At 50.4% G+C, this 13,087-nt stretch overlaps 1 protein-coding gene across 4 annotated transcripts in view; it reads right to left on the reverse strand.

The window, feature by feature from the left end:
• Window positions 1-13,087, reverse strand: part of ARK2C (arkadia (RNF111) C-terminal like ring finger ubiquitin ligase 2C) — a 101,904-nt gene that overhangs the window by 20,186 nt on the left and 68,631 nt on the right. For 3 of the 4 annotated variants that reach the window (XM_074340034.1, XM_019739699.2, XM_019739698.2), the window contains exon 2: window positions 1,435-1,750. The exons of the other annotated variant lie outside the window; for it this stretch is intronic. In XM_074340034.1, the coding sequence (XP_074196135.1) occupies window positions 1,435-1,750 (316 nt within the window). The remainder of the gene's footprint in view (window positions 1-1,434; window positions 1,751-13,087) is intronic. 4 annotated transcript variants of the gene reach the window in all.

Genomic DNA, 13,087 nt, shown 5'->3' on the forward strand with positions numbered 1-13,087 from the left:
CCCACAGCTTATGGAGCAGCGAGCTTTGTCCCTCTTTCCAAACTTGCGAGGAAGCTTCCCACCTGGGCAGCAGCCGTTAACTCAGACATTCCTGCTATCTTCAGCTACCTACTGTACTGCCTCTCCCTGGCTGTGTCTGCTGCAGGTTACCTGCCCCACCCAGGCTCTCTGTCTCTGCTCCTCCTCCTATTACTTCCCTGGTCCTTAGTAGGCTGTCTTCAAGACAGGCAGGTGTGCAGGCTCTCCCACCTCTGTGTACCCTATGCTCCTGCCATGCTCTTACTCCTCCATCCTTCTCCACACTCTTCCCAGTTTTTAGATCAAAGCCGCCTCCTGCAGGAAGGCCTCCCTGAACACTCCAGTCATGGCGACCTCTCCTCCCTCTGACCTCCTACAATACTTACTTTCTGTCCTAGGCGCCCAACACCTACAGTCATGGATGTGTAGAGCCTTAGAGATCACCTAGTCCAGCAGTTCTCAAAGTGTGCTCCAAGCACCACTGGGAATCCCTCCATAGGGTTTGTGAGGTCAAGACTACTTTCATCATAATACTATGATGTTATTTTCTTTTTCACACTCATTCCCTCACAAGCGAACAGTGGAGTTCATTAGAGAGATTTGCAAATATGTCTTTAAAAAGTCATTCTTCTCACTGCATTTATACATAGCTATTTTTCAAAACTGTACTGTTGGTATTAACATATAATGAGTTTGTTATTGTTATTTTAAAATGAATTAATAAATATTTCTTAAATTTCTCAGGTTTAATTTCTAATATGGTAAATATCAATTGTCATAACCCATAAACACAGCTTGCTGTAATCCTCAGTAACTATTAAGAGTGTAAAGTTTCCTGAGAAAAAAAGAGAGAACCACTGATCTAGTCCAAGTCTTTCTCTTGACAGTTGAAGCTCATGAGGGGAAGTGACTTGCTCAGGGTCCCACAGCTCCTTCACACCCTTTGATTAGTGTGGTCCAACTTACTCTCCATTTGTTTCATAGCTGGTCTCTCTAACAAGTCCAAGGACTCTTTGAGAGCAGGGCTGAACCAGCCATAGTCTTTGGTATTCCTTAGGGATCTTGGCTATTAGAACCAGGTGATAAGGAAACTAGAGGGGACATGAGGCATCCCATAGTCAAATCTCCCACAATGTGCAAACGTTCATTGCAAGCATCATCGACCACCAGCTACCCAGCTCTTGTCTCTGCACCTGGGCAGTGTGACAGGGACACCACACTAGCTACCGAGGCAGGCAGCCCATGTAGAGTCAAGAGAGCGTTCACCACCTGAAGTGAATGCCTCAACCTGGAGCAAAAGCCGCCTCCAGCACAGACCCACATAGTAACTGCCGGCCAAGCCCCGCGGGGTAGCCTGCTGTCCTGCCCTTGGCCCCACCCAGGCCCCGCCCTCGCCCCACCCCAGGAAGCACCCACCTGGGATGCGAAACGAGCCTGCGGTGCTGGGCTTCCAGGAGCTGCTGCTGCAGGAGGTATTGCTGGTGCAGGGCCTGAGGTAGGAAGGAGGGACCTGTGACGTCCTGGAACTGCAGGGTGGGCAGCGGGGTCAGCGACTGGTGCAGGGCGCCGCTGTGCTGGTGGGCCTGGGCCATGTGGGGGCTGAGGCCCGGCTGGGACTGTACCGGATGGGCCAGGGGGAAGTCCGGCGCGAGTTGCTGCGGCTGCGGGGGGCCCAGGTGGAAGTGGCGGCAGGAGGTAGCGTGAGGATGCTGAGACCTTTGAAAGGGGGCACCTGGTGAGGCAAGGACAGGGAGAAGACTCCGTGGGTACCGGCACTGCGCCCCTCCCCACAGACACCTCCCCCCCTTCACCGCCCTGGGGACCCCCTGCAGCTGGTAAAACTCAAGACCTTCATAAGAAGGCAGCAGTGTCACCACTTTTATATCCATATGTTCATCTTTAATGCTGCCAAGTAAAGGCTCTATACCTTATGTGCTGGAGGAGAGAGGGAGGGGTGGTGCTTTCTTTAATGAATAGATAAAAACATCCTGTTTTCAAAATTAACACACTTGTTAAAGGAGTTTTAAGGTCTCGAGGCAGTTTGGCTTTCTTGACTTAGACTCCGTCCATGCCACCTCTTTGACCTTACAACCTTTTCTAATAGATGCCACATGGAGATCCCTGAGTCCAGCCTAGCCAAGCTCTGAACTTCACTGAAGCCGTGGCTAGCCGGGACCCAGCCCAGACGGAGCCTTCATTTCCAGAAAGAAAACAGGCAGAAGTTGTTTTCCATGTAGTTTTAAGAAGAAAACAAAAAAACTAATCACGCAAAATAACTTTTATTTAAATAATAATTAAATAATTTGTTATAACTTATTTAAAAGCAATCATTTTTAGTTATAAGCTGGGTTCAGGCTGCGTTAATCAAGTCACCACTACTTTTCTAAATAAAATTGACCTGGATGACCAGCAGGCCTTACAAATGCTCCAGGAGCAAAGCTGCAGCTCTTGGCACTGGAGTCCTTTAGTAAGTAAGGCAAAGAAGAGAACTCAGCACTTCAGGAAGGTTTTCAGAGGCTTCCTGCTAAACGTGGCAGGTTTAACACGTATCTGCTTCTTCCCAAACCCCGCTGATAGGAGAGCAAAGGAATAAAGAGAAGATAAACAGACAAAGACAGAGAGAACAGCAGAAATGACATCAGCAGGCAGCAGATGTCAACAGATTTTTGGAAGATGGAAAGCAGATGGAGGAATTAGCAGAGCTGAGAAATCGGAAACCAAGTGCCTACCGAAGGGACGGTCAACAAGGAGGGGACAGATCTTGCCACCCATGCTGGAAGCGTCAGCAGTTGGAGGCAGTGGCTTCTGTAGAAGCAGGAGAGAGAGGAGCTGAGAACAGGGAGGCTGATTACAAGTCTGTGAGGAGCAATTCTGCTTGGGTCTCCTCTCCTTTCCCATGTGGGACACTGACTGCATCTTATGGGGAAACTGAACCAGAGGGTCTCCAATAGAGGATAGCAGGACACAGGCCCAAACTGAAACAGGGGGCTTAAGTGAACATCTAGGCATGGCTCTTTGGAAACCCCTGCCCCTTTCGGCCACTTGGTTCTGAAAGCACTATCACCCAAGGGACCTTCCCTTCACCTTCCACAGCCCCAGGCTGGAAACTGGTCCCAGAAAGAATTTTACAGATACTTCTGGTTGGAAGTACCCCAATAAAATGGCTGGGTCCCCAGCTGGCCACTCTATAATGAAGCCCATAAGTTGAAAAGTACATACACACAGGTTTCTGGAAGCATTTAGTGACCTATTCTTCAATATGAACAGACAGCCCAATGGTGGCCAGTCTTGAGTAAAATTACAAAGTGAAAAAAGAGAAACTATACCACATTTTAAAAAAGAAAAATGAAATAACTTAAAGGAACTGAAGTAATGCAAAAAAAAAAAACCAGGAAAAAAATAAACTTCAAAATACTATCATTAATCTCCTCAGAGAAATAAGATGTTGGATCCATTAAACAACAGTTCTTCTAAAAGGTGCAAAGAGAAAATAAGAAAGAGCTCTTGGAAATTAAAAACATAAGAGGCGAAATCTGAAATTCAACAGAAGCATTGGAAGAAACACTGGGGAAATATCCCAGGAAGCAGCACCCCCCCACCCCCAAAGGCAATAGGAACTAGGAGGAAAAGGATACAAACAGTGAGGGAACCAGTCAGAAGATTCTACATTGACTAGTAAGAGAGAACAGAGGAAACAACAGAGAGGAAATTATGGGGGGAAAAAAGAAATTACAAAAACTGAAGGCCTGAGTTTCTGGATAGAAAGGACCTCTGAGTGCCAGCAAAATTGATAGAGGAGAAACACCACACCAAGGCATCTGACTATGAAATGTCCAAACAGTTGGCGCCAAAGAGATGATTCTAACACCTTCCAAAGAGAAAGCAAACAGGGGCTACACAAAGGGTCAGGACTCAGAATCACATGAGATTTTCCAAGAGTAACATTGGAAGCTTGGAAACAGTAGATCAACTGCCTTCAAAGTACTGCAGGGATAGGGGAAGAGATTTTCAATCTAGAATTCTATGCCCAGCCAAACTATTAATCACGTGAGAGAATAGAATTAAAGCCATTTTCAAACATGCAGTGTCTCAAAAGATCAACCTTCTCGGAACCCTTTCTCAGAGAAACTCAAAGGGAGGAGCAAGGCAATAGGGGGTGATACCCCAAAGAGGTGGGGTTTCCCAAGCACACAGCTGTGTAGGGGCTCCAGCAACCATTTCAAGGGACGCAGGAGGGTAGGCACTCTGGGAAGGTATGGCAGGGGGCGATGGAAACAAGAGGATAACCAATAAATTTGGCTACATGAAAATAGTATTTGAAGGAATCTTACAATTTGATAGAGAATTTGGTAAGAATTTGTAAAAATGTCATAGAAAACAAGGCAACCAAAAACAGTGAAGCAATTATTACCTCCAGGAAGAGAAAAAGTTGTGCAAGAAAGTGTAATCATTATGCAATACTTGGTTCAACAGTGAACAATATTAATTATTAATAATAAAACAAACATTAATAAACTATATTAGAACAGAAAAGGACATTTCCCTCATAATAAGAAGAAAATAGCCAATAGCAAAATTGCAAAAGCAACAAAGAGCTATAAGAATGTATTTAGAAATTTACTTAGTAATTGATGTATTTCAGGAAGTACATACCGAAGAAGAGTTGGAAATATTGAGCTTTGGGGAGCAGGACCGTGGTGGGGAGGGCAAGGGGCAGATAACTGCTCTGTCACTAAATGTGACTTATATCAGTGCTATTTGACCTTGTAAATAATGTGGATGTCATTGATAGATTTTTTTAAAATGTTTTTAAAATAAATACTTGCAAAACAAAATGAAAATCAAAAGAATTTCTGACTGCCCTCAAGTGAGCCAGAAAAGAATTCTCTAGAACGTAAATTCCCACAAGCATTCTGGATAAGCTTCGATGAGTCCAGGGACTGTGGCCTGAGCAAGCAGGTGAGATGCCCACCGCTAGCCTGATCTTAAAGCTCCATCCTCCTGATCCCCACTAACCCATCAAGCCCTCCCCCGGCCCTCCACATTAGTCTATTCAAATCTCCAGACACACCGTGCCCATTCCCACCAAGTGGCCTTTGCTCACGCCTCACCGGCTGCCTTCCCCATCTTAAAAGGTCACCTCTCAGCTCTTCTGAAAATGCCTCCCCTGCCCACCAGTCCCCAGGGGTGCCATCCTCCTCTGCATTACTATAGAATGCCCTGTCTGTACCACGCACGGGGCACCTGGCAGTGGCTAACTTGAGCTGTTTCTTCACACTCGCCACCCCCAGCTGGCTGAGCTCTGTCTTACTGTCTCTGGATCCCCACGTACCTCGCTTGGAGTTGGCATTTAGTAAAGACCAGGTTGATTGACTATTGGAGGGACTGAGGGGAAACCAGTGGCTCACAGGGACGGAGGCCATGAGGGTGGTTGAAATCTGACTGGTTTGACACGGAGTGGGAAGGAGGGTGCAAGGAGGGCTTGGGCAAGCCCTGGGTTTTAAAGCTGTGGCTTGGCAAGCACAGGTCAGACGGGGCGAGCCAGTGTCCTCCCCCTCAGGCACTGGTGGAGCCTCTCCCTGCCAGGAACAGCAGGGGCACCCCTCCCACAAGCCCCTCCTGCCACAAGGGTGCCCACCTGCGAGGGGGAGGTTTCTATGGCGACCCAGTAGGAAGAGGACTGACTGAGTCCCCTAGCCTGGAGAGGTGTCCACTCTCCTGCAACCTATGCCCTCCAGTTGATGCACTGGAGGGCAGGTACCCTCTCTCAGGACGGGCAGCAAGAGAAAGGTGAACAAAAGTATCTGTCCCATTAATATTTCAGACAATTTCTACCTGCAAAGGTCCTCTGACCTCCGTTTTGAGACTCTGTACCCCTCCACTGTCATCTCTATCCCCAGAGGGTTTTAAGTGTCATCACCCTGATCAGAAGGGAATTGAATCCAGGAGCCATTCATTCAGGAACCCCCACCTCGCCGCAGCCCTGTGTCATGTGGGGTCTGTGAAAGTAGCAGGTACTAGCTGTTCTATTTGGTCTCTAAAACCAGAGTGAAGTTCTAAGCATGGGCTGTCTGGGCCCATGACAAGCCAATGATTAGTGATGTCTGAACAACACTTACATCCCAAAATGCCCCCATCGATAGACAACCTACAATTTTTCCCACTAGAATTACTCTGTTGGGTTAAAAAATGATCTCTAGATGTCCCCGATTACACTATCCATTTATCATATTTACCCAGGGCTGAAATGCCATCAATTGCATTCATCATGAACTAAGATTCATCATGAGCTAAGTAACATTTTGGGGGAGTGGGGAGGACAGGTCTCACAGAAACAAAGCACCACTCGAGTTTTTGTAAGACAAATTCGTTTCAGAAGCGTGAAGAAAAAATATGTGCATCTTAGAATTCAGGAAATCCATGCTGACTGTTGGCACCTCTGACAGCTGGTTGGGAGCAGCTCCTTCAAGGGGCAGGGGCATGAGCGAGGGGGGACAGGCTGGGGAGGAAGGCCCAGGTCTAGCTCTGCCAGCTGGGGTACAGGAAGCCCCTGGTGTGGGGCTCGCCTGACGCCCACCTGGCACACACAGGACACAAGAGGTGCTGCTCAAGTGCCAGGGGACTGGTGGCTGATTCGTGCCTCGTGGGCAGGGAGCCTGAACAGGCTGACAGCTGGGGAGTGGGTGGATCAGAGGACGGAAGAAACCACACAGCCCCACAGGGGAGGGAAAGGTAAGGAAGAAGCAGAGGACTCAGGGGCCTAGGGCTGTGGGCAGGTGGATGGAGATAACAGAGGTAAGTGTGGAAGATTCACTGACATTCACGTGGCAAATGACAGAGTGGAGATTTTACCAGTCTTTTCTGAAAGCCAGTTTTCGCTAGGAGGGCGGGTGCAGAACCAGGGAACTAAGACGCTTGAAAAAGCAGAGGTGGCAGTGAGGGGACCTCCCAAGGAGGAGAGAGGGGCAGAATCGGGGCCAGGACACCCAAAGGACACAGTGGGCCCATCTGTGGTTTCCTCCAGACTGGGGATGAGGAGCCTGGGCAGAAGCCCCGAGGGGCCAGGCCAAGAAGTCAGAGTGCCAGAGACACTCTGAGAAAGCAGAACCATGAGTGCTAACAGGCTCCTCCAGAGCAGGCAGCCTCCTGAGCCGGAGGAATATCCTCGCCGTCCTACTCTGGACCAACATGGTCGCCCTGACTAATGTAACCTTCAGCCTCATGACTCCAGAGTGGAGCAGCATTGCGTTCAGTTCCTTGAGCTAAGAGAAAAGGGGCAGAACAGGCTGTGTAGTGGGACCAGCACAAAGGTGGGACGCTGACATCTCAGGATGTCCTGCCCCCCACCCAGGCCACCCCTGGGAATTATCACCTTCTGCCCATGGGCGCCTCCGGCACCACACTGGCCCACATCTCTGTTGCAAACCCCCCAGCCTACCAGACCAGGGCCACATCGCCCCCGCTGCTCCCAGGGATGCGCAACCCGGGGAGAGTAGGGTGGGAACCAAACCCTCCAGGTCTCCAGGGAAGCCAGCCTGGCCGTCCCATCCTCCCCAGGCCAGTTCTCAGGGTGTCAGGTTCCCTGCTGTCACTCAGCTCATTGACCCAGCATCACTCTCCCTTACAATTGGGGGCAGAACAGGCATCCGGAAGGGGGCGGGGTAGTGGTGCTGGGATGGCCAAGGAGACTCCCTCCTAAAGGCACCAGGATGGTGTGGGGGGAGAGGACAGGGGACAGCCAGCTGGCAGGGACCAGGGACCAGAAGGCTCACACTTGTCACTGCTGAGTGCTTCTTCGAAGCTAGGGCTAGAGTCACATAGTTCTCCTTTCTGAAAATCCTGCTTCCAGGTTGCGAAGAAAACCAGTCTTTTGAAAAGCAATTTTATGCCCACAAGAGGCCAGCAAGGAAGGCTTCCTGCTACCAAAGAGGCTTTCAGAGCCAGGCAGTTAGTTACCTGGTATAAGAGCTCAGTCCTAGGGGCCAGGGTGCCTTCCCTCCCCATCAGACCTGATGGGACATTGGACTTCAGGCCCCAGTTTCTTAACACGTGACCCGCAATGACGACAACTGCTCTGACACACCTGCTAAAATCTCTCGGCTGGCTGGGGCCACAGACATCTTCTAGCCAGGCTTCTCATCTCGCTGCCAGGAAGACGTTTGTGAACTGAACGTTGTGACTGCCCCAGAGTCCCACAGCTGGACAGCCCAGACCCTGGTCGCTCGCCACCACCCCCTATTGAGATACGTGTGTGAGTGTTCTGGTGCCATGTCCAGCACTGAAGTGGGCTGGAAGCAGTGAGAAGCAGGGCAGACCAATGCTGACCTTTGAAATCCGCCTTCCAAATGGCTGCCACGTTATCCTAATACCCAATTCGGAACATTCTGTAACCTGCCCAAACTCCCCTCCTGGGGTCTCTCTCTCTCTCTCTCTCTCTCTCTCTCTCTCTCTCTCTCTCTCTCTCTCTCTCTCTCTCTCTCCCCCCCTCTCTCCCCCCCTTCCCTCTCTTCTCTCCCAGACCCCGGGGGCCTTGCCTGCCTGTGGGCCTACAATGGCCATTCTAGCTACCCTACCTCACTAGACAGTTCCATCCTGTCCAACCTCGACTACCCAGGACAGATCTTAACTCTGAGATATAATCTGCCAGCTGGATGTGACTCCTCTATCCATTGGACTTGTGGCATTTGCCTGTGACACTTGGCATTTTATTTGTGGACAAATTTTATCTCCAATCATAAGCTGTGAAGTTGAGTGTTTTCAGGGCAAATACCATTCAGTAAATGCCCTTTGTTCTTAGAAGGGGCTGAAGAATTTTCTAAGATGGGAAGGAGGGGGAATGAGAGGAACATGAGAGAATGGAGGACAGAGGAAAAGAGAAAGAAAGAGGGAGGAAGGTGACAAGAAGACAAGGAGGAAGAGGGAAGGAAGGAAGGAAAAGAAAGAAACTCCTCCATTATCTTTAAAAAGAAAAAGTTAAGTGTCAAATTATCAGCTGCTAAGGAAATACGGTTCTTCATGGGGTCCTCAAATAGTCGAGCTAAATGCGGCTCAGAGATCACACAGCCTTTGTTCTCCGGATAAGGACCCCATGGCCAGGAAGTGTGAGGTGGCCTGTCCGAGTGCTCTCGGGTAATGTCCAAGTGGGGGCCAGAGTTGTGGTCTCCGAAGTCCCGGCGCAGTGGGCTCTCCTCTGGCGGGCCATTTCAGAGCCCCCCCTCCCAGCACCCAGATCCCCGTGTGCCATATACGTGCACACATGGTATTCCCAGAGAGAAATCCACTTGCCCAGGAATGACATGACATGGCCCTGGTGGTCCCACCTCCCTCCCCACCCCCATCCCTCTCCTGAGCTTCCCCAGAAGGAAGCCAATTCCTGCCTAAGTAACCATGAAATGGCAAGAGACGAGCTGCTGGTCCCCATGGAGAACGGTTTTGAATCTCTTCTGGGGGAGATGCTATGGAATGGCCATGGTGAGTAAGATTGCTTAGGCTCAGACCACCTTGGCCAGTAGCCCCAGGCCTCCTCCCTGGCCTAAGAAAATGCCCAGGGCGAGCCCCAGCTTTATGGGGGAGGCCAAGGTGTTTCTAGCCCATCGGGTGCTTCTGTCTCAAGGCAATTCCTATGGGGCCACTGGAAATCTTCATGCAGAAGGCTTCATTTGGGTCCCACTTTCACAGGGTTTTGGTGATGAAAAAAGATGGCAGAAACTTCTGGGGTACTGGCACCAATTTGGTACACCTCATATTAACATGGACACTGGACTCTGAGGATGGGACCAGACTTATGAGGAAACTCGAGTCATCTGACATGAGGTCAGGTGATAGCTGTAGGCAAAGGGCATAAGGTCTTCCTGATAGATTTGCTTCAACATAAGGAAGACATTTTTTAGAATGTCACTTTGTCCTCTAAAGTTCCCCATCATTGAGGGTGTCCATGCTGAGGAATGTGAACACTGGAGTAGGTGATGGCCTGGAATGCATCCAGGTCCCATTCTAAGCTCCCCAGGATACAAAATCACTGTGACACCTCCCCCTGCCTGATCATAATTAGGCCAGACTGGTCCATGAAGGCACAGAAACGCTGGCTGGGGTGATGGGGGGAAAGAGGAAGGAGCACGGCAGCGAGGAGAGCGGAGGGCTCAGTACTCAGAGCCCAAGCCTGGAGGCCGGAGCCCAGGTGCAAGGAGGAGATACCAGTCAAGACAGGTATCCAAAGACAGACTCCCTGTTCTACTCAATGTATCCCCGACTCCAGGAGCCTCCTCTGCCTGCTGTACTGACAGCTCAGAATTTCATTTCCTGCATCTTCTGAGCCTCCCAACGGCCCACTGACTTTGCCAGCCGGGGACACATCCAAGTTCCATGTGACTAGGTAATGCATCCTTTGTGATCCATCCATTCAGAGGCAGGATGCTTGGGGAGTTAATACAGGAAAGATGGGGGAGGGACATATTGTGGGGAGTTTTGAATGGTGGGACCAGGAGTCTGGGGTGTACTTCATAAGCTAACTGCTTGACAATATACCAGACAAATCAAAAGAATATGGAGAATGGCCATTTGCTCAGAACCCAGCTTCCTGAGCCATCCTTCCTGGCTTTCTTACCTACTCCAGGTGAATTGGTTTAACCTCTTTTGCTCCAGTCTCATCAACCCCAAGAGGCCTATTCCCTGGCTTGGTTCCTTGGCTGCCAGAGGTCTCCTTTCCTCCCTCTCCGTAGTTTGGTTCCCTGACCAACAGAGAACACACAGGGCCTGGAAAGGAAGTGATATGCCCAAAGGGATCCCTTACAGCCAACAGCAGCTTTGAGAATGCTTCCCCAGGGCCAGTCTTTGATCTCTAATGAAAAGCTCCGCTTCTTCCAAGGAACTGAATTCCCCGCTCTCAAGACACTGAAGGGAGGAGACTCTCCATCCTAAGGAAGCCTGCTTATCCATGGGCAGGAGACAATTAAACAGCAAACTTCCAGCAGCAGCAAAGGGCCAGTATTTGGCTCCAGTTGCTGTCAGGGACCAGGAGTAAGGGAAGGGAGCGGCGGGGGTGGGGTTGGGGAGGGTGTCTGGCTAGAAACAGGATGCAATTGCAGAAGAGAACCCCTGTGGGTAATGGTACAGTCTTCTGGGCATCGTCCATCCCAGAAGATACCTTTCCTCATAAAGTAATGCCAAACGCCATCTAATGCCAAAGAGGCTTATAAAAAACATTCCCGCTGTAGTCATAGGAGGACATTTGTGGAGGGCATCTATGGTCATAAGACCTCACTCCACGAAGGCAGAACCTGGCTCAACCTCAGTCACTTCCATCTCTAGTGTCTGACACAGATCCTAATACATAGTAGTAAGAACTTGCTAAAGGAAGGGAGGGAGGGAGGGAGGGAGGGAGGGAGGGAGGGAGGGAGGGAGGGTGGGGAGGGAGGGAGGGAGGGGGGAGGGAGGGAGGGAGGGGAGGGGGGAGGGAGGGGGGAGGGTGGGTAGGGAGGGGAAGAGAAGAGGGAGGAAGGAAGGGAGGGAGGGAGGAGGGAGGCAGGGAGATGAAGTGTTGAGCATGAGGAAGTAGCCTCTTGCTAAAAGCCTCAGTGTGCAAAACAGCTGCCTGCCAGCGTTTAGCACTTAGTGGGCTTGCATGGTGGCAGAGGGACACATGTAACTAAAGGAACTAATGTGTAAGGTATTAGGTTGGTGCAAAAGTAACTGCGCTTTTTGCAATTATTTTTAACGTTTCAAACCGCAATTACATGTTTACCAACCTAATAGAAAGACTAACCTGAGAGACACTGCAGACAAAAAGACTGGAATTCTTTCCATGAACATTGGGGCCTAGTTGCAAGTCCAATATGGACCCACGTGGCCCAGCACACGAGCTAGTCAGTACAAATCACAACTAACTAACCCAGCAGTGGTTTCTGACCCAGAAAGAACCCTCCTCCTGCCTGACCTGACGGAGGAAGGAGGAGTCTGCCCTAGGAATGGTGTCGGTTGTAAATCAAACATAGTTCCTAGTAGGTGATGAGTTCAGATATTCTTGATAAAGACTCAAGTAAACGTTAGTACAGCAATTCGCCCCCAAGCCCCAACAACTTTCACAAAGTGGTAGCGCACTCACATTAGCATTGCCCGGTACCCCAAACAGGCAGACCAAGTTCAGAAACCCGTTTCAACTAGGACTCTCCCTAGTGAGGTTTGCAGAACATACAGTCCCCTGACATCAAGGACCTGTGAGGACGGTGGACGGGCCTGAGGGTAACACCAGTCCTCTGCCTCCCTTTCTCCCAGGAGAGTTCCCGTTCTCCTGACCGCAAGTTCTCCTGCGTTCCTCTGCCCTGCTCCAAGTCTGGCCCTCACGCCCATTCACGCTGAACTACAATGGAGAAAAGTTAAGGCGGTGGCTTTTCTCAGGAGCAGTTACGTTTTGGCAAGATCGCATCATGAAACTCTAATGGTGGAATTTCAGACGGCAGCCAGTGGGTCTGGGCTCTGTGGGAGCTCCCGGCCCTGCCATGCCCCTGAAATCAAATTACACCAGTGGGCAGATATCCACTGGCTTTCAGAGGGAGCCAGAGGCAATTAAATTAGATTCCCAGCCATTACTACTCATGGGCATCTCAATCTAACACCCTGGGGTGGAGTTGTGTGTGTGTGTATGTGTGTGTGTGTGCGCACGTGTGTGTCAGAGACAGACAAGACAAGGAGAAGGGAGTGAGGGAGGCTGCTGGAAGAAATATATGAGGGAGGAGAAAGGAAGGCAGGAGACAGAAGGCTGTAAGAGAGAACAGGAAGGGAGACAACAAAAGAGAGTGAGGGAAGAGAGAGGAGGGAGGGAGGGATGGAAAGGAGGGAGGGAGGAAAGGAGGGGAAAAAGGAGGGAAGGAGAGAGAGGGAGGGAGGAGGGAGGGAGGGAGGGGGGAAGGAAGGAGGGAGGGAGGAAAGGAGGGGAAAAAGGAGGGAAGGAGAGAGAGAGGGAGGCAGGAGGGAGGGAGGGAGGGAAGGATGGGAAGAGGGAGAGTGGGAGGAAGGGGAGGAGGGAAGGAGAGAGGGAAGGATTGGAGGAGGGAGGGAGGGAGGAGAGGAAGGA

The sequence above is a fragment of the Rhinolophus sinicus genome, linkage group LG09, assembly GCF_036562045.2.
Source record: "Rhinolophus sinicus isolate RSC01 linkage group LG09, ASM3656204v1, whole genome shotgun sequence".
NCBI classification, from domain to species: domain Eukaryota; kingdom Metazoa; phylum Chordata; class Mammalia; order Chiroptera; family Rhinolophidae; genus Rhinolophus; species Rhinolophus sinicus.